General features: G+C 37.2%; 1 protein-coding gene across 4 annotated transcripts in view; it reads left to right on the top strand.

The window, feature by feature from the left end:
* gli3 (GLI family zinc finger 3) overlaps positions 1-27,125 on the top strand; it is a 162,729-nt gene that overhangs the window by 48,898 nt on the left and 86,706 nt on the right. For 3 of the 4 annotated variants that reach the window (XM_088643716.1, XM_088643714.1, XM_088643717.1), the window contains exon 3: positions 13,944-14,189. In XM_088643716.1, the coding sequence (XP_088499842.1) occupies positions 13,944-14,189 (246 nt within the window). Of the gene's footprint in view, positions 1-8,189; positions 8,276-13,943; positions 14,190-27,125 lie in introns of those variants that run through there. The other variant, XM_088643718.1, reaches the window with a different exon arrangement.

Genomic DNA, 27,125 nt, shown 5'->3' with positions numbered 1-27,125 from the left:
TGGATACGGCATTTCTGTGCTGCTTCCATATATTAATTAAGGTTTGTCCTAGAAACAATTTGGTGACTTTAATTGGGATTCCTGGTGTTTTTATTTTCTCCAGGACTTTTCAGAACTGGCTGTGATTCCAGGGGTCATGATTGAGCAATTGTATTAGGAGTCACTTCATTAACAAATTTCAACATCTCTTCAATAGAGTGCACTGTTGTAGCTGTGTGGCTGGCAGCTTCTGCACTATGCACAAATCTGTGCTCCAGGTGATCTTGTGTGAGTGGCCTTTATGAGCAGAAAAGTATAACACTCTATATAACTGAAATAATAGAATCTGCTGCCTCATATGGCTAGTTTACTATCTTTATCGCAATGCATGCTTATTAGCATTAGCTTTGTAGCATTTATTGGATGATTATTTAAGTGGATTTACTGTCAGGAAGCAACGTTTACTGTGATATTATCTTTTACCTTTTTACTAGCCCTAACATTTTAGCGCTTGCTTCAGTTAATAAGGCAGCACAGAATATCACAAGGTGCGATATGCACATTCAGAATCATGAAGAACAATAGAGCACGGTTGAATTCTGAACAGATCTGCAATGTGTTATTAAATTGCAAAATGTTCTTTTTTAAATAAGTCTTAATATTTCAGCATATACCTGTAAATACTAAAATGCTAAAGCTGTGATGTAGTGTAAGCAGGTGTTAGCAGACGGTATAGTATCAGTATTTTGTAGAAACAGTGGAAAAAAAACATTAAACCATTTTTGACTGGAAAACAGGTGGTATTGTCTAAGTCATATTCAAAGGTAAGCTGGTAGTTATTTTTCTAATGGACAGTGCAGTCGGACTCACCAAGTCAGCATGGTAATACTACTCTAAGGAAATGTGGCATCACAATATCAGGTATCAATTGATGCAAAAAGTTGAGGAGAAGTGAAATTTGAATATTGGTATGTGTTATGAGCCAAAACTGTTACTCTGGTGGCTAATGATGTAACTTTATTACTGCTGCATGAATTTCTAAAAAAGGGAAAGATTTGAGGGGAAATGCTTCAAGGTTTATTCTTATATACAGTTAATATACAGTAATGCTAGTTATAAAGACAATGAACATGTTCATGTGTTTCTGTTAAGATGGTGCTTTAAAGCAATTTATTTATAAAGCATGTGAAAAAACCAAAAACTATAAATTGATACATTCAGTTTGACATCGGAAGCTCATAATTAGTCAGTTTTATGACTGAAAAAACAAGAATATATTACCCATTGTAGGCTGTAACATTTTTAGTCATTGATAAACTGCTTAGCATGAGGCAAATTAATGAATTTCACCAGCTTGAAAACATTGTTTTTGGGGAGGTTCATAATCCTGTTCCAGTTAAATTGCTGATCCCTCTCATTTTCAGATATCAAATGTCAAAAGTTAAATTAGCCTGCTACCCACAGATAGGCGTAAATGTACTATTAAATGGGTTGAAAATAATTTTTTTACCCTCCTGGGAGTGTATTGTAGTTCCTTTGATGTGTCTAATTAGCCTGCTCAAAGTAAGTGGTGACTAACTGCCTAATAGAAGCTTCTTAAAATTCTCCAGTGCTCAAAATGCAAATTCAAAACTGTGTGTATATTGGGGGGGTGGTGGCTGTAAGAATTAGTCATCTGCTTCAGAAAATAAAATTGAAGAATGAGCAGTACTGCCTTTTCTGGGCCATTTTTCACAAGTGTGTTTTAATCTTTTCACTACATGGGCAGACAAATGCTTTACTATTTGGTGAGAAGGGCCGCTCACGTGCCGCATTGAAAGTTGACCCTGGTGCTTTTCAGCTGGGTCTAGTGCAAATAAGCCATGGAATCCTCTTTCAGCTTGTAAGCCTGGTAGTATCTTCCCTTTCTGCTGATTGTGTGCGTGTGTGTTGGGGGGAGGGAGGGGGGGTTTACTGAATCGTAGCCGATATCTCAAGAAAAAGTAAAAGTTCACATGCCAACTTCTGAGAAACTATTCAAGTGAATAAGGTGCACAATTCATGTAATGCGCTTAAAATAATCACTTTTGCGGAAAAGGTAACCCTAAGGTCTTTCATTTAAAGTAGGGATGAGTTTGTCAAAGCAAAGAATGAGACTGATAGGAAAAACTACTTGGATGTATTAATGGTCATGGATTCAAGTCATCATATAATTAATACATAGTGTCCCATGCAATTGAAGTCCTCATATACTATTGTGTTTTTATTACTGTGGTCGACATTTTACAGCCTCTTTAATGCAAGGAAGTGTACTGAATTTTTTCATAATCTAAATGTGCCCTGTAGCAGATTACCTAGTGGTGAATCATTGTAAATTGGTGGTTAGACATTGCAGCTGACACTTTGTAGGTACAGTATGGTGCAGGGGTTATGTGTAAAGGGTAAACCAGCTTCACTTTTAAGTATTTGTTCTTTTGTCACTTACTATTGCAGATGCTGATTATTTAGGATGATGCTGAGGCTTGGCATAATGTAGTGGGCACCTCCTCGGATTCACATAGCCAGTTCTGTTCGTCCGATAAGCACATGGTTATTGAGTGAAAGAAAAGTGTAGTCCCAAGGAAGCAACAGCATGCAGAGAACTGTGCCATGGGCCGGATGTTCCTCCCTTGGACCTCTCTTTTCGACTTTGTGCATTGCATTGCATTGTAGGCCAACCACATTATGGTAGAACCCAGGTGGAAATATCCCTACAAGCTCATTTGTCCAAATCAGGAGAAGCCAAGAGGGTAACCCATTCTGGTTTCCATTTCTGACTCCAGAGGTGAGTCATGGGCCATGATAAAATGCTGACATCTTGGCTCAAAGAAGGAGAGGTGTTTCTGTCCACTGCATGTTTTGCAGGAATTGTCATGGAGTGCAGCTCTTGTACAGTAGGCCCCTTTTCTCTTGGATGGATATCAGCCTGTCCATGCCATGGCTCTTCACACCAAAGAGCATGTGTTGGGTGCCCTTGAATGATCCCTGCGAAAGTGTCAAATAAACCCATTTGCCAAGACAGATTCTGAGCCAGGAATGCCCTGTCGTGCCACAGACTAGGATTGCCAAACTCTTAACAAACACATTTTACACTTCTTTCAGTCTTACATTAGGCAAAAGGTAGCCGCTGAAAGGATTCAGACCAACATTTTTTGACATTGAGTTTTTGTTCTGTTTTGTGACTGCTTATGTGATGTTGCTGCAATTACTTAAAATGGTAATTGGAAAAAAAGATTACATTGAGAAAAGTGAATATGAAAATACACGTATACAGAACATAGAGTTACATACCAGATTTTTTATGCATATTCCAGTGCTGAAGTCATTTATAGGTTGTAGTTCAGTATTTACTGTAATATAATATTCTTGATGTACTGTAAATGATGTTTGAAATGCAAGGCATACTGTTTAAGAAGGTTTGCAAATTTCCGTGTAAAGATCTTCAACAGACTAATTTTATTTGCATAAAGACAAATACGGAAATGCTCCCTTCTGGTTAATTACATGTGTGGTCAGATTTGAAATTTTGAAGAAAGAAACATGCCTTATAAGAAAAATAATTACTTGGACTTTCTCCATGTATATTATTTTGCAAGCTCATGGAGAGCGTTACGGTGGAGAAAAATTAATTTGCATGATTAGCTTGACAGCTTGATGTAGATGTTTATTGTAAATAATGCAATATAATTAATTGTGCATCCATAAAACATGGCTTTCAGATGCCTTAGTATACACACATATTATTAGGAAAACATGAAATATGTTTCCTGATCTAGATTGTTGACATTTTAATTATCTTACTTATGTTTAAGGTGAGTCAGAATATTCCAGTCTGAACTGGAAGCAAGTAATTCAAAGTATGTCTTTAGTACTAATGTCAAGACGCATTTTATACAGCAGAGTGTATACAAATATTATAAATGAGTGAATTTTGTGTGACTGCACATAACTTTCAAAAGGTTACAACAGTAATTTTTCACCATTTGCAGTTTCTAAAAATCAATGTGTAGGTATTCTAATGTTGCTTGTGTTTGAACTCCGAAGGCACCGGATGGTTACATTTTACTTTTAAGTGTTCAAGCCAAAAAGGTGTTCAAAATTGGACATGTTCAACCATATAAATTACATTATCCTTTTGCTTCTTTCCTGATCTTCTTCCCTTAGGTTTTCAAGCTATGTGCATCTCACTTGTACCAAATCTGTTAATCATTTGCAGTTCTGTTAGTCTATAGTAAAGCTGCCAGAAATGTTAATGAAAATCAGGTACACACTCCAATGCCTAAGTACCTAAGCTGATTGGTATTGTGATCTTATAAAAAACAGGCACGCAATGGAATTTTGGTTTCCTGGGAAGTATTCACTATGAAAGTCTATATGGCAAATAATATAACTGATTATGAGAAAGAAAAAATATTGTTTCACATGCAGTGTTACCGTGCTGCACTGCTTGTAATTGTGATCCAGAGGCTGAAATGTGAAATGTGATGCAGAGCCTGTATTTACACAGTTCTCTTTCATATTTCTTCTATTTAAAATGTTAAGACAAACATATTGTATGCAACAAGCACTGAAACTACATTTGAGAATCAACATTTGCCTCTGTGGTGTGGATGCGTGTTTTTTTAAAGATTTTGTACCTCTTTTGCATCATTTTTATTTAGGCCTTACATGTGTTCATTCAATTTATTATTTATGTTGTCAAACAGAAGCTAGAGGCTTCAAATCTTGTGTGTTCGTGCATTAGTATTAACAGTAGTAGCAGAAGTAAATCACTCTGTAGTAACAGTTGCCGATGCATAGTTTAACCTCTGTATGTGAATCTGGATAAAACTGTATGCTAAATAGCATGCTATTATTTTCAATAATCATAATTCAGTAGCTCAGTTAGATCAGATCCTAATGAATGCGAATGCGAGGGACAAAGTGTGTAGAGAGGGTTTGGTGTGACTCGCCTAGCTAGGGGAATGGCAGCCCAGCTGTGAGGATTAGGCAGCCCAAACCCACTATTACGAGGATTGAGCCAAGGAGTTACTGTAGGGCTGTAAATGGGGAGGTGAGAGGTATGCAAGAGGGATACGTGAGGGGAGGTCTGGGGTGCTTAGACTTGTATACAGTACATCAGTGAGCAGAAAGGTCTGAGATTAGATCTAAGCTTCCTCCCGAACTTTTGTTATGAACTCCATTAACCCAAGACTGCAAGTGGGACCCAAACATGAGCATGGGACTCAAACTCCAAATGAAACTTTGACGAGATTTGCGAGGTTTAAAACAGAAACATGACCAGCGTCCTTAGGCACTCTTCCAGTCCTGGAGCTAAAGGAGGTGCAGCTGGGACAACAGCACTGGGGCCCCACCACAAAGGGATCCCCACAAATGGGCTCGCCTACAGGATGTCTAATTATTGTGCCGCTTTTTACTTGCCGTGTGAAAAATAGTGAGTTAAGTTTTGGAAAAATCATTATATTGTATTTCACCACCCTCAATTCACTTTTATTTATACAATTAATATTGAATGTTCTGTATGTCTCCCACTTACGGCTTCCAAAATGTTTTTTATTTGCTTGAAAGTTGTTCTCGATTCTGTCTGAGGCCCTGGTTAGAACTCAATTAGGGTGTTTGGATATCAAATTAAACTTAACCTAAACTACTTGTTTAAGTGTGTCATGGTGGTGCAGTGGTGTGCGTTGTTGCCTTGCAATGTGCCATGTTTACCCTGTGATGGATTGGTGTCATATCCAGGGTGTACTCAGCCTTGTGCCTGCTGCATGCTGGGATAGCCCTGGCTCCCCTGTACCCCTAAAGTGGCTAGAAGATGGATGGATAACTTTTTTAATTGATGAGTCTTACATGAGCTGCCTCTCAAAGATCTTTTGGAGGTATCTTGAGTGTGGCACTTGAATATCAGAATTGCAAAATAAGGTATTATGTGAAAAAAATAGGAAGAATTAAAACTAAAGGTCTCTACTTTACTTGTGTGACTTTACATATGCTTTATAAGGCATTAAAGTGGTGTTCTCAAAAGAAAAACCGAAAGGGAACAGTTGGGTGTGGCACCCAAACTAACTAAAATATGTAGGTTATGTAGGCTCAAGTAGGTTGAGCATGAGGCTTGTGTTAACTCTAACTTACCGCTTTCTAGCAAAACACCGTGCAGTGCTCCTGTAGAGACTGGGGAGAAAAAAGACAAACACAGACAGAACGGTGATGAATTCACCACACCAGCGATCTCGGTGTCTCCATGGGCAATGCACAGGAGTTGGGTGATGTTTATCTGACCACCAGAGGACATTTTACTGAGAATATCATAGATGCTCAAGTAAAGCGGTATATCATTTCAAAGGTTCTAAAAAAGGGATTGTAGATGACTTTTTGGAGTGTAAATCTTGCAAGAGTAGCTATTTTATTTTACTGTGGCTGTGTGATGTCAGGGGTGAAGAAGGAGGACACCCATAAAAATAGTTGTACCAGGGCCCGAGATCGTCCAACTCCACCACAGCACTCAGCCTCTAAAATCAGCATGATTCAAAAGGTAATTAATTATAAGCTGGTTTTGACAATATTGCATGTGATTAAGCATTGAAATTACTTTTAATGCTTAACTTTTTTTTTGTATCTAATACTGTAGGTACATATGATTAATTTTCTTTTTTTCAGGAGAGAATCTGGCCTGTAAAATAACTTTGAAAAATATTGCTTTTTCATAGCTAACTGTGAATGTGCTTTACATTAGCCTCTTAGACTAATCTAAACATTTCTGAAAGCAAAGTTAGTATTTTTGTTGCTAAATCTCAATTCATCCTTAGCAATGTGCTTTTAAAATAGGGGATTTATTAGCTTTTGCTATCAAAAATTGAATTCCTGACTGATTTGAATTCTGAAAAAGTGCAATTTTCCCGTGAATTTTAATTTTTACCCCGTGAAAAACAGTTTTCCCTCGTAAACTTTTTTTAAAGTATCCAAACCCTGTTTTACATTGGTGCCGTGGACATAAAAGAAATCTTGGCATTACGATTTAATGAGCAATTTCTAGAGTGCAGGCTGTGTAGAGCACGGAGCACTATTATACTGCAAGAAAGATTCTGAAATACTAGAACTAGGACGTAAGCTCTGATCAGGGAGACTGAGAGCACAATTACCTTCTTTTCAAATCCTTCTGTGACACTGCAGGAGGAAAAAGGACTTTGAAACTTGAAAGGCAAGAGCTTGCTTTCAACCTCAAAAGCGAGTAGGAAAGGGCTCTGAAATTTGTTCAGTACTCCCAATTCACCATTAGCCTGTTTCTTCCTTTAGCCTCAAGGCATTTACTGCTTTTTGAAAAGATGTTAAGAAATTCAATCACTATATAGAGCCCAGTTTTTGAGCATGTTTCACTTGGTCCATAGAGGTCTGAACTGGAGCTTTTGTGTGGGGGTGAATAGACCTGTGAACTGTTTTAGGCCTGACTAGGGCAACCATGAAAAAAAGACGGTATTTTGGAGGTGATGGCCAAGATGAAATAGTTACTTTTGGATAGGTTTTGAAAGTAATAACATTTATATTTTTGCAAGTTTAACAATTGAGGAAAAAAAGTCATTTTTTTTATCCAGAGCTTATGAATATATCCCATCTTAAACTAATAGACATGTGCAATAAAAGTTGCAATTTCAGGGCATTTGGACTCAAGTTGATTTGAGTAACTAAAGTAAATGGTGCTGAAAAGAGCTTTGTGTTCCATCTCTAGACACTAATTTGGAAAGAGAAAAAGATTAGCCTTTTGGAAACCTCACCTGTGTCAAGACAAGCACTTGCTAAAGTCAATAGACAGAGCCCTCTTGGTTTGCTTGGAAGTCCAGCTCCGTTTGCCTTGCAATTGAAGCCGCTGTTGACCCTGCTTGGGGAGTATTTGTAAAACCATTTATTTAGCATAAACTGAAATAATAAACCCTCCTGTCTGTAAAGGCTGATTGTGATGGTGTGACATGAGTTTGATTTAATGATTAGCCGCTTGACCCCCTCAGCTAGAATGAGCTGCCTGAATAGAGCGCGAGTTCACTGAAAGAAGTTGGGGGAGAATACTAATGAGCTCACAAAACTTAGCGGGGTTCCTGCCACTTTTTGAATATTCCAATGGATGAGAGAGTGAAAATGTGAAGGGGGGTGGGCATAGGGAAAAAAGAGAAAGGGAGAGGAGGGGATGATTGAGGCCTAGGAGGGAGATACAGTCTGGTGAGTTTACTTGGATGAGAAATAGTGAGACACAGCTAGCTGGGATTGACGCTGGGATGCCTTGGAGTGAGCTGTAAGTACAAATAAAGTATCTGGAGTATCTTTTCATCAACTACTGTAGCTGGAAAGCTTCTGCAGGAATAGGTGGAAGACATTCATTTGAGGTTAACCAGCAAATATAATTTTGTAGAAGGAGATCTGTAGCAGACAGGACAGAAAATGAGATCATAATTGCATTGTACAATATAGACTTCTAAAGAAAAGTGGATTTCAAAGGAATATAGATAACAAGATGCTCTACAGTTATGAGATGGGTTTTTTGAATATTTTTTCAGACTTTTTTAATTGTTTTGATTTTTGTTTGTGATTTGGGATTGTATCACATTCCATATGATTGGGGAAACAAAGTTCTGAAGGCAAATGAATAATGGATGTGTCCTGAACTTCATTGTGCAGTAGGGTTAGCGTTTTTTAAAGAAATGTTTTCGCAAATGCAAGCAAAGACATGCCTTGAATGATACTGGAGTTATACATTCGAATGAGTCAGATTGCCAGTCCTCTTGCTGAAGTGCTGAAGAACATGGAAGGAGTGAGTTCACTCTTTTTTCTTCTTTCTTTTTTATGAATTAACTATATTTCCTGACCCTGCTGTTGGCTTTTGCCCAAGTCCAGTGCAATAACAGTTGTCTTCTGTCTGAGTTCACTGGCAGATGCCGTTGAAGAAGTGAGTTGTTTGCTTACATTTTTGCTATGGAGTCACCCTTGTTGCCATGGAAGGCAGAGTGTTTCTGTCAGTAATTTGGCCTTGGCACGGTCTTGCCTGAATTTACTCTTAAAAACATATTGAGCCGAACAAGATGGGACAGCTTTCTTGCCTTGGCGTTGTGAAGTGGTTAATGCTCTGGAGGAGAATTCAGAATAATTGCATTATAGTGAAAACCTCTACAATGTGAACAGCCCTTCAAAGGATTTTATGCAGCTGAAAAGGTTCACAGACCATCAGGTTTTTCAGTGTACCTTAACTAGAGGCTTTGAAGCTGACAAACACTTAGTAATGTTCCCAAAGAATGACCAATTTCCCTTTTATTGGATAAACAGGAATAAGGACTTCAGGAACAAAATGTGTAAATGCTTTAGATTTTTAGTTTTTTAATGAAAATGAGCCTATTTCTTTTGCATGGACACTACTGTACCCCCATTCAATATTTTCTTGTCCTTTTACATAGAGTAGAACTAAACAGTTTAATTCATGTATAAAATTCAGTTAGGTATATCATGTGCTTTTCTGTTTCTGAGAGTGTTGACAAATGGATTCAACATATGAAGTTGCACTATCTTTCCTTGCTGTAAATGACTGGGCAGCTGCTATGTCTTATTTAAAAGGAAGATTGTAAAGTGGACTTTTAATATTGTGCAATAAAGAAAAGCTATTTAAAATCCCTTTATGTTAATATCACATTTTGTGAGAGTCTATGCATTAATCCAGATCTACAGTTTAATACCATTATACACTTAATACGATCATTCACTGTGCAGTATGTGATTTAACCCTTATATAACACTGAATACAGTAGCGCAGTAGCTAATATGTGGTGTTCCACTTTTTCCCCTACCACCATCATTACAAATTGCATGCAAGGAAGTATTTTCTTTCAAAATAATTTTTTTTCAGTGTTAAAAGGGAGTAGTCAGTGTGATCAGGAAGCGCTCTTCTTTGTAGGTTCTTCAATTCTTTGAACAGGTAATATGTACTTGAGACTCTACACATGTACTGTACGGTGCACACTCTATTTAGATGTCATCCAATAAAGAAGTAAAATTCTACTTCACTGTCCTTCACTTTCACTTATCTGATGTTGCATGCTTTCCCATCTTTTTCTTCAAGTTCTTTTTAGCAGTGGTTGCACTAAGCATTTGTAAATTGCTGAAAAAGAATGCGTTCAGTAAAAATTCATTTATTCCAAAAGGGCTGACGTGTTTGATGGGAATACTAAAAGTTAATTAGGCCTACTCTGGTAATGCAGGATCAAATAAATATGCACAATAAAATATATTTGTATGTGGTACAATATCTGCATGTGCTTTTTCTTGGTTTGAAAACTTTTTGACAGCACTTGTTGTTTCTTGGCTCTCCACCACATCCTTCAGGGTTACATTCCCGCTTCGTAATTTGGGCAGTGTTGCTCTTCCAGGTTTCCACACGCCTTATCGCCAGTGGATTAATAAAAGGGTGGCATGGTGGTAGAGTGGATAGCATTGCTGCCTCGCAGTGCTGGCACTCTGTATTCTTTTCCGGGTCTGGGGTGCTGTCTGTGTGGAGTTTGTACGTTCTCCCTGTCTTCACCAGGGTAATCTTCCAGGTGCTTCAGTTTCCCCCCTACAGTCCACAGACCTGTTGGTAAGTTAACTGGGTTCTGTGAAAGTTGGCCCTTGTGTGAGTGTGTGTTTGTGTTTCTGTGCCCTGCATTGAACTGGTTTCTGACCACTTTGTCCCACTTGGAATAATAAGAAGAAGGAATGATAATGTATTCTAATCATATACATATTCAGCCAAGGCCGCCCTGAACACTTAGTCATTAAATATCCCTTGGCAATTTTTGAAGAAATAAAGTTGTTAATTTCAGTGTCCTGGCTGTGTTCCACTTTGAGCTTGTGCCGTCGGGCTTCCCTAAAGTCCCCTCACGATTCAACCACAGAATCAAGCTCTACTACTCTACCTGATCTTCTACATAGTAGATCTGATGGCACAGAATGACTGTTGGGTGTTATCCAGGTGGGGGCTTCACTTCAGTGGTTTTCTGTAGTGTTAAGCAGACTAGAGAGAATATCATTCCCCTCCCTGGATGGGATGCCAGTGCATTGTAGGGATTTTATCTGAAATGCATTAGCTGTGGTTTCTACCTTTTAAGGTATAATAGAGCTATTGTGACAATAAAACTTGCTTTCTATGGCAGTTAAAGAAGGTGTATTTATCAAAAACAGTCCTTCCTTTGCCACCTACCAGTTTACCAACTGCAGAACATGTACATACTGTACACGGTTTCCATATTGCATACCAAGTTTTCTCAACTGCAGGAAACCCTTGCTCATACAGTATTCTGTCCCTGTAAACGTTCGAAAAGCGCGTGACTTTTCCACCATCTCATGACTCTGTTATCGTCTAGGCTCCCTAGCGTACTGGGCATCTCTGCTTCTGGCTGGGCGTTCGGTTTTGGATTTTTCACATTAGCGTGTGCGGGGTTTCAGTGCTCTCCTAAGTACTTTATTTTCAATACTTCTGCTTTTTTATTATTTGCGCTCTGATTTAATTGCAAGCATGACCTCTTAGCCTCAGATGAGTGATAAAAATAAAGTTGTGCAAAAATGGCAAGAAATGGGATGAGTATGAAATTTTTAAAGGAGAAATCTACAAATTATATAAGCTATTGATGAATGTAACATGGATCGTGAGAATTTTAACTTCTGTTTCAATTTGTATTTACCGATACAACCTTTTATTAGATTTCAAAGGAACAAGTAATAGGTTAATTCCATGCTGAAAAGAGAAAAAAGAAAATACAACTTTGTGTTTTCTTCTCTTTTCAGCATGGAATAAACCTATTACTTGTTCCTTTGCAGCCTACACATGCTGACGCAGCTACCCCCCTGAACTACTTTTACCAGATTATGCTACTTCTATGTAAAATCCCGGGCAGACTGTTCCCTTATGAAAATTACTGTTACTGTAAAAGAAAAAAAATATTTCTGTAAGGACAATCGTTCCTACAGTAGGTCGGTAATCTTAACTGGAATGAAGAAAACGGCACTTTTTGTGAGTTTGGAATAGCGAAAGTAAAAATCGTGAGACTTCACGAAATATTTCTGGCAATGTTCAAGTTGCATCTGTAGAGGAAGGGCAATTCATGCATGTGGAACATAAGCTTATGCATGCCTATTTATTTTTCAAATGAGGCTTAACCACTTTGTTAACTGTACGTGCACAGATATTTTTATCTAGCTTTCAAAAAATTGAGTTTGAATTGGCTTCTACATGGCTTAGGAATTTGAACTCCTTAAATTTCAAGAGATACATTAATATACGGCCTGGAGATCACTGTTTTGAATCTTTGGTTTGACAATGGTTTTCCAGGGAACTATGCTCAATTGGTTCTTTGCTTCAGGGGGAGGGTGGGTTTTCTCAACTCTCTGTGGACCAGTAGTCTTTCTCACTTATCACACATCTGGGGGTTTGTTGTCTTGCTGCTAAAAGCTTGGTCAGTCTGTACGAAAGAATGGCTACACTGTATGTGCTGTGGTTTTGTGTTGCCGGAAGAAGTGGATTGGTTGATGATACACATTTTCCAAGGATGTTCATATGTTGTCTACATAATTCTTAGGCTTGCTTGGGGATGGTAGTAGTGAATTGGTAGTATTGAAAGGTACAGTATTTGATACATTCTTCAACTTATGTAAGTTGAGTTACATTTCTGGAAACTGTTCTGTAAGTTGAATTAATTAAAGTTGTATAATTCAGATTTTTGTATTGAGCCATACACATTTTTTAATTTTATACTTTGATTGTTTTGGGTAACTGTTTCATCCAATTCTGTGCACTTTCTAGTTAACATGAGCACATTTTGTGTAATATAATGAATACATTGTATTCAGCAATTAAAGTAACAAAAATATCACCCAAGCTGTGCCTGCAATTCCAAATTTCACTTTTAATTCACCAAATACTGAAAATGATTACCATATGCCCTCTCAATCCTGCTTTAATTTCAATAATTACAAAGACTTTTGAGACCTGAAGACAACTTACTGGACACTAATGTACTTGAAGACAACTTAATGTACACTGTGATTCAGTGTTACTTTATACTTGCTAATATTTTCAGTTTGGAACAAATTAAATCTAGGACTGTTGTGAACAGTGAAACACCAAAAAAGGCCTCTTTTTAAAAAAGAAAAATCCAGACTGAGAGATGTGTCATCACAACGTGCCACACCAAACAATGGGGATGGAAACATTCAAATGCATCATCAGTTGTAATCTTCAAAACTGTGTATAATATTAAAGTAGCAATGTTTTTTTTTTACTTTAATGACATATCCACTTGGACCCTCTAATTTCTTTTCTTCTCATAATCTGTTTAATTTGATGAAATGTAAGAAGAAAAAAGGCATGGTTCTTAAAATAAACTCAAATTGAGAAATACCAAGTTTTAGGATGTTGTTAAAGCATTCTCAACTTTTCAATATGGTTTGTTAAAAATAGGTATTACCTGCATTTGTTTGGAATTCTGGAACTGCTGAAAGTGATACCTGCACTTTTTTGTATAATTTTGTTATAGGTTCTTATTTATACCACTTAAGGTTAATTTAAGCACCGCTTACCGTCTAGGGATAAGTGTCTTCTGGGTTTTCTTAGCACATCTGAAAGCCCTGGGGAACCTCCTTGGATTTTTTTCTAGCACCTAATAGTGATTGTCCTGGGAATTGTGGAAAAGGAGGTGTTAATACAGTCCAGGATGGCTCCTTGTTAGTGTAGAGAACTCTAATAAAATCCAGCTGCTTTTCCTTCCTCTAAATATAGACTGATCTGATCAGATTTGCTATGTAGAAATATCTCTACCTACAATATCATGAGGCCAAGTTTTTTTTCAAACAACAACATTTTGTGCTTCTCAGCTATAGAAAACTAAGCCTTTGTTCTTTATTGCTCTGTTTAAGACTGCTTTTTTTTCTTAAATGTCACGCAGAGGATGAAAGTCCAGGGCAGCCTTATCACAGAGAGAGAAGGAACGCAATCTCACTACAGCCCTCGTCTGGAGGGCAGAGTATGGGCAAGATCAGCGAGGAGCCCTCGACTTCTACAGAGGAGCGGCCCTCAATGGTAAAAAAGGAGGTGCATGGCTCTCTGTCCCACCTGACTGATCACTCTGTGCCCTATCGCGGGACTCTGTTTGCTATGGACCCCAGGAATGGCTACATGGACTCTCATTACCGTGAGTATTCGCATGCTATCTACTTAAACCCAACGAGTGGTGTCTAATTTAATTAACTACAATATCTGTGATTCCTTGATTCACGATCCTTTACTTTTCAGTTGAATCATTTGGAGATAATTTTAAGAAAACTATCTAGTTTATTAAGAAGGAAATACCTTTGGGCAGTTCTGATTAGCTTAAAGTTCATTAAACAAAAGGTAAGACATGTCCTTCCGCATTTCTAGATTATAGAGGTCTGGTTGGCATCTTTACGTTCTATTGCAGTTTTAAGCTTTCAAAACATATGTTGTATTCAAATTTATTGGTACTAAAGAATATAAAGAATCAGTTCAATAGTTCCTGTTTTTTGTGAAATTATGACTACACAACTAGTATTCAATTATTGCAGAACTGATTTAAGTTTACCTAGTGGTGTAGTTAATATCGAGGCAAGCAGCAATACCTAATACTTTCGCATAGATGAATACTGTGTCATTATTAAACCAATATTATATTAATTTTCTAATATTATCTATTGACACAAAAATGGAAAATACAATTAATAAAATAATATATTTTAGAATTGAATAAAAACGTTTTAGAATACAGAATTAAAGACACTGCAAAAGAGACTTGCAGTATATATTCTAAACCACTGAAAATTTAAGATATGCTGTACAGTTTCAGACTAGCCAACTTAATTTACTCTAGTTGTCTGACTCCTGATTGAAAGGATACGTTTTGCTTAAAGCAAATGGATTTTATTAGAATGAAGTTGTGAGTAAAGGCCTTTGCTTCCTTTGATCAGGTTAAGCCACAGAATAAGCCAGTAATATTATAATTTCTCTCATGTACCCACATTGTTTCCAGTCTTCTGTGTCTTATTCTGGAATTGCAAACTGACTTTTCTTTCATTTTTTATTTACAACATGAGGCAAAGACGTCAAAATATATGCACGTTTAAAGGCCATAAACTGTATTCTAGTTAAAGCATGTTTGGGCTTTGCCCTCTTTTTTTTTGTATTTCTAGAAAACTTTGTATGCGGGATGAAGCTTTCTTAATTGCTTCACTAAGCATCTGGCAGTAAACAGGAATGTTCACACATCTAGGTTACGGGGTTATTTTTTGTGTTGTTTCACTCTGATCAGGTTTTGCAGATGGGATACACTGGAATGCATGTTAAGTGTTGCTAAATTGGCTGCAAATTTTGCTGACAGAATTTTTTTTAACTTGTGTTATAATGAGGGCCTGCTGTCCTTAGCCATATTTCAGCACGTATTTACTTTGTATTCTTTTTGCACTACTGGTCTGGAGTCTGAGATCCTTAATAAAGCAGTTACTAAATCAAATTGGGCCTCGAGGACTTAAGAAGCAATCTTGCAACCAAAACATTACTGTCAATTATATACCCAGCACAGCTCAGCTTTGGTGCCACATTTCATTGCTTTCCAATGTCTCTGGTTTTACAGTCCAGTGCAATGGAGGTGAAGTGACTTCGGCCCAGGGTCATTGAAAAAGTCACAGCTTGAAATGGAGTTCAAGGCCAAAAAAATCCTAATTTCACAGTTCTCAAAAACATGGCAATCTGAAGAGAATGGAAGCATGCAATATTCATTCATCTAAATTTAGTATTTAAAGAGCCAAAACTGAAGACAGTACTAGGCTGCAATTGATAATCTTCGTGTTTGTATGCTATACATATTGTAGATGAAAGTCTGAATTCTTTAATAGAACAATATATACTGTGACCCTTAATGTATAAGAGATCGTCCAGACTCTGAAATCTCAATTTTAATGGAAGACTGAAATGAGAATTGAAGATCCTTTCCACGGTAGGTTGGGTCAAATAATTTATTAGATAAACAGCTTGGAACACTACACAGTGTTATGCTGAAGGTAGTTCAGGGCTGGAACCACCTAGTAGAATATAAACTGCAGTTAGGAAAAAAATAAAGCAGAGTTTTGTTCGTTTTCTATCTGATCAAGGCTGATTACTTTATCATACGGTCTCTCTTTGTTGCCCACAATGGGACTGCAAGTGCTAAGAGAAATGCTTCAGGTCACAATTGTAATGAATGTCTTTATTAAATTAAGATTTGTTTTTGAGTACAGCTGCATTAGATTATTGGTATCTGTACAGTAGGGAGAAGGGACACCGTATCTCCTTTCCCTTTAAAAGAAAAACTTGGAAAGCCTGGGTTTCTGAAAGCCTGCGGCCCTTTGAAGAGCCAGTGGCGCCAGGTAAAGAGAATCTGAGGTGCGAATAAAGTGACCTTTGCTCCTTCAAGCGCTGCTTTGACCTTGGTGACCTTCCGCTTCAGCTCCTAAATTTGTCACAGGTGTGAGTGAGCTCTGCCATTTGGCATACTGCTGCGTCTGCAAAGCTCCCCGCGAAATCCAGATTATTCTTAACTTTTCTCCTGTCAGTGTTTAATGCAGCTAATATGCCAACACCTGGAGCCATTAGCACCTGGCTGTCAGGTTTGTGATGTAGTGCTTGAGTGGAGCAGGCACACCGGTCTTTGCAATATAGTCCTGCACTCCTTCTAGTGTTCTCCAGCGTCTTGCCAGGAGCCCAGCCTAAGCTTCTGTAATGATTTTACTTTACACCAAAGGTGTCATGGAAAAAAGCCAAGTCAGTTTTAGAATTAGTTAAAACATTGTGATTAAAAGTTTCAAACAGAGGATAAAGTTAATATGCAGCTTACCACAACACTAATGCAGGAGATCTGTGGGATAAGAAAGCAGGATTTGAGAAAGCACTGAAGGGGCCAGTTTCAACTAAGAACTGCGAGTGTATGAAGCTTTTGGCATCTTCTAAAATTGTTTATCAAATACCTCTGGTGGCATGTACTATAGGTTGGAGGATCTGCATTAACACCACTAATTGTTTTGTTTTACACATTTTCTTTAACCAGGTTTTCTCTAATCATGTTACAAGAGTGTTTTAGAATTCTGTCGGGAGATTATGCTAAAGTTTCAAGGAAGATATTCATTCTTAGTCATGTAATGACCGGAATGAATACATCCATAAAAAAATCCATTAATAGCAAAAAAAATAAGTATTTATCTTTTACAGGCTTCAATACGTTTACCATCATGCCTTTAAATCCTGCAGAGCATCTGAATGTTAAATTATAATCTAATATAATCTAGAATTCAATGTAAGCACAGAAAACAAAAAGCAATTTATGTTTTTAAGTGTAGCCGTAACATATTACAAAGTAACGTATCATTGTTTGCTGCTACCATACTGTACTGAATCATTATTACTCTAAATCATCTGGTGTTTGGCCTGCCTCTTCCATGTACCCTTTCCTATAAAATAACTCATTGATATGTAGCTTGTCTGACCAGTGGTAAGCATTGGGCAGCAGGACACTGTGGCTGTCTTTCCTCTAATCTGACAGTGCCAAAACAGCAGGCAGAGGTCGGGAAAATAGCAGACAAATTATCTCAGTCTGAATACTGCAAGATTTCCCATCACAAAGTAAATGTTATTTGAAAATAAAATAAATATTTGAAACTATTTAAATATGAGCAAAATAGTTTGAAATGAACTGTATATCCACTTTCTCAGCTATTTAAACGTACCACACTGGGCTCAGTTCAGATAGGCTCTTCTGTCTGTGCAGACTTGCTGAGCTGTCCCTGTGTTCGTGTGGGTTTTTGTGTGGTGCTCCAGGAAGAGGTTTGATTGGCAATTCTGAATTGGCCCTTTCTCCACGACCCTGTGATTGACTGGTATCCTGTTGGGAAGGCAGTTGTGTGCTGTTTCCTGCATTGTGCCCTATGTTTCCAGAACAGGCTCTGGTGAGCCGGCCCCTCACCAAAGTTAGTGGCTGTGTGATAAAGTGAGGACGGATAGACATTAGTGTAACAGATAGTACTGAACACCTGTTTTAATTTTGAAGAGTTTGAAAAAGAAATAACTTCTGTCTGCGTTAACCTGTGCAGTTCTCAAAAGGGAACTATTCAGCTCTGCCATTCAGTTCTTTTCTCCACAGGTACTATAGTTCTTTTCTAATGCACTGTCAAATATTTCAAACAGTGAAAATATTAACATAGATTCACTATGAGTTTATTACTGGAAAATATTCACATATTGTACGAGTAAATCAATTTAGACGTGTTCAAATACATGTATTCCTTTAAAATATTGTGTGTATTGTACACAGTGTTACAAGAATATATCAGTACTCTGAAGGAGAACCAGATATATCTCTGGGCTTAAAGATATACAGTATCCTACCGTGAAGCAGTGTGTTTTAAAAAAAATGCTGTCCCACAATTGCTAATACAGTATGCGAACAATAAATTGTTAATAATGGTGGCTAAAGAAGGTCATTTTGACTTTTGTCTCTGTAGCCTGCCTGTCTTTAATGTTTTACATTGTATTACTGTATATCTAATATTATAAAATAAGTCTAAAGCATGGAAATAAAATAAAAAATAATACAAGCTGTATATATGTGGTTAAAGTTGTCTGCCATATATAACCAGGAATAATAATGCAATAGCATGGCAAATAATTGCAAAGGAATGGTTTGATGCAATTTGACCAACTTTTGTCAACTTCTTGCAGACAATCTGAAATTTAGTTACTGACCAAAATTGCACCATGAACTTTAAATTTGGAAGCTCTGACATGAATATGAATATGAAAAAATATCTGCATTTTCTTCATAGTTTTTTTTTTAGCATTTAGCAATATTTTTTATATTGTTAGCTTCTATATACTGTATATATTTCACTTCAGTGTTTTTTTTCTTCAAAATTGGACTTGGCAATTACATTTTTTCACAGTGATATGGAATTGTTTTTTTTTGCCAATAACTCCAGAGGCGAGACAGCTACGCTAAACTTCCCCTGAGAGAGCTGTTCTCTCGTTTTCACACTGTGAGTCCCACTGTGCTAGAAGCCATAGCAGTGCTAGTATCAAGTGAAGAAATAAGTGACTCTCTCTGAAAACACTGCAACCCGCAGTAGACAAGCAGCAGGGGTCCATGTTGCTCAGTAAGCTGAAGAGAACCCTGACTGAGTCGAGTTCACCCGGTGCAGGCGAACTGCCTGTAAAAGGGCTGCCACTTGGGGATTCCTGGACACATCAGCTCGGATTAAGGCCAGTGATATGCAAACTATAATCCTTAACCTGAGTTTAGACCGAGTGCCTGCACATGGGAAGTGACCTGGTTACTTATTTAAAGTTACTTATTTTTTCCCCAAAGCATTTTTTACAATTTATAGAACATCCATTTTCTGACCACTTCATGCAGTTAAGGGTCACAGAGGGGTCAGAGCTTATTTCGGTAAGCAAGGGGTGCAAGGCAGGATACACCCTGGCCAGGATGCCAGCCGATTGCAGGGCACATACAGACACAAACACAGACACGCACACACTCGCTCCTGGGCCAATTTTCCCAGAAGCCAATTAACTTTTGGACTTTGGGAGGAAACTCACATGAACACGGGGAGAACATGCAAACTCCACGCAGAGAGCAGATCTGGAACTGAACGCCAGGGCCTGATGACATTATGTGTTTGAGGGAGAAAGGCACTCTGGTAGGACAAAAGGAAGATGCAAGACGGTTCAAACTCCTTTTATAAGTGAAAAGACTTGTACAAAATACAGTATGAATTGTGTCATAAACTTGAATGTACGGATACAGGGGAAATGGTTTACTTATCTAGTTTTCTAAATTAAGAGGACATTCAGTATTAAAGAGGGTGTCTGGTACTATGCACCAGTGTATACAGTTGTTGAAGTTTAAGTAAATGTAAGAAAAAGACCCATTATGATTGGTAATAATGCAGAGCGAGTCTTGAAAGAATAATTTTGAAAATGAATTACAACTACACCGTAACTGAACAATAAAAACATTTTAGGGATAAAGTCATATTCAGGCAGTGTGTAATAAAGTTTGCCTCAAAAATTTTCTCCTAATTTGCTTTCTCAACAATGTTAACATCTGGGGGAAATAAATACTTCTTTGGAAGATGTACTCTCTTGCTGTGCTCGGGTGGAATGAAGGAAAAATGAATTTAATTAGGCTTACTACAAAAAATCAGTTAAGGGTACAGCTTTGCCAGGAATAGCCTTGGTGAATGCCAAAATAAAATTTAAAAAAACAAGCAAATCAATTTTAAGACCTTTTCTTCAGAGTGGAGTCTTCAAAACCTATCAAGAGTCCCCCATGTGTAATAATTCACAAGTGATACAAAGCAGCTGTTTGGAGGACATATGGTAAAATAAAAAACATTTTGTGTATAAGTTAAACCTGACATTTTTTGTAAAACTAAATGTCAGATAAGTAACAATGGAATCATTTATAAAACACCAATTGCACATGTTCTGTCCTACAGTGATCCTGCATTATTACGTTTTATTACATTATTTATGCTTAATTATACTTACATGTTGCCTGGTCTAACATCCATCTATGTCTTGTCTGGGGATAAATTCTACTAACCCTTTTTAATATCATAAAGCAATTTTTGTAGGTTTCTTCAACATGGCTTTTGTTTTCTTAAGGCCTGATCATTTTAGCTTTCAAGGATGACATTTTTACACAGCTAATTTCTGAATATATGTTAATATTCATAATTGCCAACACTTTAATAGTTAATTAATACATCCATTACCAGAAAGCTGTTTTTTTCCTGGCAAGGAATGTGGTAGCTATGATCCTTTCTTGGAATCACAGGGGGCAATATCCCAATATCCAGATATCCGTGGATGGGATACCTTTCACAGGAAACACACACAGGGAATTTTTAGACACAAATTAACCTAGGCAGTGTTTTGAGAATGTGGAGGAAACTGGAACACCCAGCAAAAACAGAAGCCATGGAAACACAGGAAGAAGGTGTAAACTCCAGTCCAGAAATAAGAATTAAACCCAAGACCCAAGAAATGTAAGGTGGCAGTGTTAGTTGCCAAGGCACTGTGCTGTCCTTTCCTAACAAAATGTAACTGGCATATAAAGGACTTAAACATTTATAAAAAGGTTTATATTTAGCCAAAGTTTCTTTACTGCACAGAGATGAATCACTATGTCTTTTCTTACAAAATATCACAAAAAAGAAGTATTATCTTCCAGAAAAAGGCTGTCTTTATGAAATATCTTTGGATGACATGTGATTGTCTAAATATTGGCTTTAAAGAATGAACAGAAAAGCGGCATTAATCGTGACTGGCACTGCAATGCCAGGGGCATGCTTCAGGCTATGAAAACGAATTTCTTCCATCTACTTCCTTTTATGAAAAACAAAATATTGTCTAGTATGCAAAATTAGTCTTTTTGTTGTTTTAGCACCATGTATAATCGGATCATCCTGTTTTAAACTGCCTATTAGAGAAGATCCTGTAAAATGCAAAATGGCTTTCTGCTAACTTATAAAAACACTTTTTCTATAGGTGTGAGCAGCAATTTACAAAGTTTGAACACATCAGATCAGGTATATATGTGTCTATTTATTGAAAGGGTGGTTAGATTTTTTTTCTAGCAATAGTTTGCTTATGGAAATATAAAATGCTGTAATATTTGTCCAGTTGCATTTGTACCATTTTGTCTCGTTAAAGAAATCAAAAACAGACAAATCATTTTAAATATGATAGTTTACTTTTTTTTCAGTCCTTTAAATACATGTGCTACTCCAGTAACACTTTGAAGTGAAGAGCTTTGCATATTTCTTTCAAAAGAATTGTAAAAGTTTGTGTATGAGGAAAAACAAAATGCCAGTTTTCCCTGCTTGGCTTATTGTGCTTTTTCTTGCCATTTTCTTTTTAATAAGCACGTATGAACAGATTGCTTATTTCATGCCTGCGTCTGTTTAATTTTATTTGCTGCTTGTAGTGTGATCTGAATTCCCTTGGATTACCAAAGGATTAGCACCTCTGCTTTCCACTCCCGGATTTATTAGTACATATTGTTTACAAGAGGCGGCTGAAGAATGTTCATAATTAAATGTTCTTTGGAGTTGGGTTGTCTTCTATTGTGAGTGTAAAACATCCTGATGTATCAGAGATCCCCTGTGTGCCTTGTAGCAGGCTGCACCAGAGAGGCAGAATGTAACAGACCAGAAAATGAAGAAAGACATAAAAGAATCTGAGCTCAAGGAGGTCAGATCCATCACAGGCTTAGCGTTGCCTTCAAAGATGCCTGGGACAGGTGGCAGTTCAAGACAATCAGAGGAGAAGCATCCGCTCGCGCTGAGATAAGGGATTCCTGTAGAATCCTGCTATCTGCTCCCAGCTCGCTTTGATGTAGCTCAGCTAGAGGAGACTTTGGGGAGCAGACTACTGTTTCCTCAATCACTGGCTGCGACTGTTGAGCCTTTTAAGGTCTCATTACAGTGGTCCTCGAGGATTAATCCTCTTTAAGGTTTACATGGGATGGTTTTGTCTGTTGGTCTGGCCAAGGGACCTTGGTACCACCTGCGTGAAATAATATGACACTACTTCTGGTTCTCCTTCTCTCTCTTTCTTCTCTTTATTTCTCTTTGCCGTGACTTTTTTCATGCCCACAGTTTCTCCAACGTGTTCTATGTAATTGTAACTGAACTTGACAGTAAGCTGTGAAAAAGGATTACAGTTTGTGCTTACAGAATATTTTGTAGACAATGGCTGTCCTGACATTCAAGGTTTTTTTTACGAAAATGCAAGAAACAAAACAGGATTTTAACTGGGCAATAAAGTTTTGACTTTTATTTTACTGAAACGGGTGGTCATTTTTTTTTTCGTTTTGCGAACTGCTGATTTTGAATTTACGAAGCAAAGAAAAAAGCTTCTTTTCTTCACTGAGCCACGGCAGTTCTTTTACTGTAATACAAAAGCAAAGAGGCTTCAGGAAAAACAAACGATTAAAATCATAAACATCTACCAGAAATAATATTAATATTTATTTACGTGAATGTGCTTAATGAGTTAGCAAATATATTTTGTTATGTCTTGGAACTCAAACTGATGACAGGTGTAGAATTTGAAAGCTAACCCATTATTTTGGGGATGTACTGTATCTGACTGTCTAAATGTGTTTAGCCAGCATATAGTACAAATGCGGTACATTTCACACCTGCCTCCCTAGCTTTGCTAATGTTGTATTGAAAAATGCAACTTTTTGGGGAGCTTTCAGTATGTTATAGAGCTCTATTAGGCTTTGCTGTTCAGTTCTGAGGCTGCTGTTCTTAGTGTATCAGCAGGTTAGAGTCAATATCTCCATTTGCGGTCAGGCACTGTTGAACAACAAAGGCCGCTGGACTGGAAAGGCTCCCTGATCACACTCTACACCTGGTGTATTTCGTCGGCTAATGCACACTTGTATTTCACTGACACCGGGCTTAGCTGTGTGGAAAAGCCTGGGTGTCTTGCTGTGAACATAGAGTTCTGCTCACAGCTACGCATATTGGAAGTTTTGATTGAAAAGTAGCAGTGGACACGTAACTGGTAGATTTACTTTCTGAAAAGTATTAGCAGCTGCACGCACATACATACCAAGAAACACTGCCTACCTTTCAGACAGGAATGTTGTGAACCACTGCTGTGGTTTGATTCATGTCTCACACAGGAATTTAGAACTCTTCCTCCAACGGGTGAACTTTAATTATTAATTATTAATGATTGCATATACAAGCACTATGTTATTTTTAGTTTTTGGCATAGCTATTGTAATTACAATGAAGGAACTGGGGGTATTTTTTATTAATGAAAGTTATAATACTATGTGTTAAATGATGTCAGCTGTTTATCCATACGGCAAGAATGTACGGGTACTCATGACAGGTGTTTACCACACTGCTCCACAGTGTCTTCAATATGACAAGTCTTTTATATTAACAGTAGTTAGCTCTATGTATGGCAATAGTTTTTTGTGTTGAAAGTGCAACTGGCAGTACAAGTGTTCAAATCACTTATTGGAGTAAATTTAACTGAAATGCAAGTGCAATAGCTATTTCCTGGAAACTGTTGAATAGCATAAATTAAATAGCATTTTCTCGGAGACTAACTGATTTTAAAATGGAATTTATTTTCAGGGCACGTATGTCACACTGTTTAAATGGTTTAAATGTTATTGGTTAAATTTATGCATTGGCCGTAAGTGCCTGAAGTTGTTGTCACATACTGTAAGAGGTATTGCTTCAAAATTATGTTGATCAAATTAATAACTGGAAGTTGATATTACTATTTATTTTATGCAGGCAAACTGTTCCTTGTAGCCTTGCACCTAGTGGAACTTGCAACACATTACATATCTCTATGTCTTTTTAGGAAGTCAGTGTATCGTTTGATGTCCATTGAGTCATTAAGTCAAATACTGTTACTTTCACACAGTGGTCTCAAAAACAACGCTGAAGAAAACCCTTGAAGAAAAATGTGTAAGAAACCAATTGCATATTTAGGTCTTACCTTTAGTACCAGTATAAACGTTATTAGTAAGAACATGGTATTGGGCTGATTACATGAAAAGGGCGAACAGTATTTCTTGTAGGATAAAATCCTCTTTGAAGACGTTTAATTTTGATTTTGCATCCTTGGACATAGAATAATAGTTTGGATGCATTGTGGTCAAGGCACTTAAAATAAAGTATAGGGATCAATCAAATAAACAACACAGCACTATCTCCACAAAAAGTTTGGATGAACAATCCCTCTTGTTCTTTATTGCCATTAAAAACGAAAAAGGCCGAAGAGGAGATTAAAATAAAACATAGCACAAAGCAAACTGAAAATGTATACTTTGTTATGTTTTGCATACATTTGGGCTGGGTAAGCAATTTTCTAATTGCATTCAAATTGATTTGGAGACACAAGGACAAAACACCAGAGGTAAATTATTGTGTTTGAAGGTTTTTGTTTTATTTCATTTTTTTTTCGAGCAAGAACCAGTGCAATTTTCTGCAGTGTTTTTTTCATATTAAATCTCTCTGTAAATCTTCCCAGTTGGGAGTTCCAACAGCCTCTGTGCTCTGGAAGTAGTGCTTTGTTCTCATGTTCAGCTTAGCTCAATCTGGAATAATTCAGAAAATGTATTAGATAGATTGCTTTTCCCCACAGACCAAAAGAAATAACCTTCACTCACAACCATTAGGGGTGAAAAAAGAACATACAATCAAAGACCATGCATATTTCCCGATTAAACAAAGACCTAACTGTGTGCAATTTGCTTGGGTAACAATTTGTTAAACGCGAGCCCACTTTATAAATTTCTTACAGATGCTGAGCTTCTATTTGTAATCAGGCAACTGAGCTGCCAGTGTAAATAGCTTCAACCTCTCCCCCATCACCCCTTTCAACATCATTCCGATGTTTATTGGAAAACAATGCACTTGTGTGTACTGTGTCAAAACTTGTCCTGGTGTGCCTAGCTTCCATCTGTACTTCAGACTTCTAAATTGAAAGTCTGGTTACCGCTTTTGGGAATATTTTTGTGAAAATGAATTTTTAAAGTTGTGATGTTTCTTCTGCATTAACAAAAGCAAGTATGCTTTGCAGATGAAAACAATAGCATTATTTGCATTTTTACAGCCTTTTCTAAACCAAGGAGGGAACGATTTTATTTAAACTGAGAGAGAGCTTTAAATATAACTATATTTCATATTTAAGGAGAACAGTTATCTATTCATTGTGTTTTTGCAATGTACTGTATGTTTGGCTCAGGTTGCCTGTTTCAGGTTACGTGACAAACTGGTGAGCCTGGTGACACTGTGGCAGGCACAATCTGTCCTTTTCATCTCCCTGCCCCTTGTCGTATGGCAGCACACTGGCAAGCATTTCCTCTGCCATTACTTTTTCTTTGAGCCATAAACCATAAACTTAAATTTCAGACAATGGACAGGAAAGAGGATTGTATTGATTTATAAGGAAGGGAAATTCAGGCTCAGCCAGCGTGTTGTACAGTGATGAATGATTGTGTTATATGGTTAAGTCATAGGGCAAAATATCTTGTGGCCTTTACAGAGGGTGTACTTTCTTTTACAATATTTAGTATGAGATGGAAAATTATTGAACAAATGGAAAATAGTCCTAATCTGCAATTTGTCCACAGAAAACAATTTGTTGCAGGGTTTTATACCTCATGCTAATTTTGCTAAGGATAATTTTTCCATTAATAGTAGAGCATCCTAATATTTAATTAAGCAAGCGTTTAAAAGTCCAAATATCTACTGATTTTAGTAGGCTGTTGTGTTATTTACATAAAAGCCTATGCTCAGACCAATGAATACATCACACAGCATATGGGCATTAATTCCTTACAATTTTCAAGAAATATGTTAAGAGTAATCTTGCCATTATTTTCTGTTTTCAGTAATACTGTTTCCGAACTGTGAAGCACACTTCCAGATTGCATTTTGCCTGTGATGGTTTGAATTTTTAAGTAGTTAAATGTGTGTTGTTGGGCAAAAACTGAAGACGTTGTTATATTTAATATTCTCATGCACTAGATGACATGTTTTTGTATAGTGCAGAGCTTGAATCTGAAAAGAATCTGAAGTGGCAAGTCACACAGGAAGGTATCACTTCAATTTCTTTAGAAAGTTCTTTAAATAAACACCAGATTCCCATTCATCACATTCATCTAAAACAGCAGTGTAAATTAACATCTTTAAACTATGAGATCATACAGTTTAAAAGAGTGTTGCAATAAATTTTGGCAGTATTAGCCTGGTAGCATCATTTGTTCCAAGTTATGAACAGCAAGCACAGAGACCTTGATCTTTTTTTGTTCATTGCACTGCACTTTTCGAAATAACTGTAGCCTTGTATTTTGGTTTACCAGTTTAACACTAGAAAATGAAAAGCTGCCTTTTACCAAATGTTCAATTACACATTCTTCATAGTGTGCTTGGATTCGTCAGAACTGGGTGCTGAATTTGATTTACAGTATAATGTAGAAGTGACTCTCAGTGCTCCAGCTCTTATTACCTTTTAGAATTATGATTCGAGGAATAACTTT

This window comes from Lepisosteus platostomus, chromosome 8 (genome assembly GCF_059453375.1).
Source record: "Lepisosteus platostomus isolate fLepPlt1 chromosome 8, fLepPlt1.hap1, whole genome shotgun sequence".
NCBI lineage: Eukaryota > Metazoa > Chordata > Actinopteri > Semionotiformes > Lepisosteidae > Lepisosteus > Lepisosteus platostomus.
Note: the sequence above shows the minus strand (reverse complement) of the source record. Positions and strands in the feature narration are given on the sequence as shown.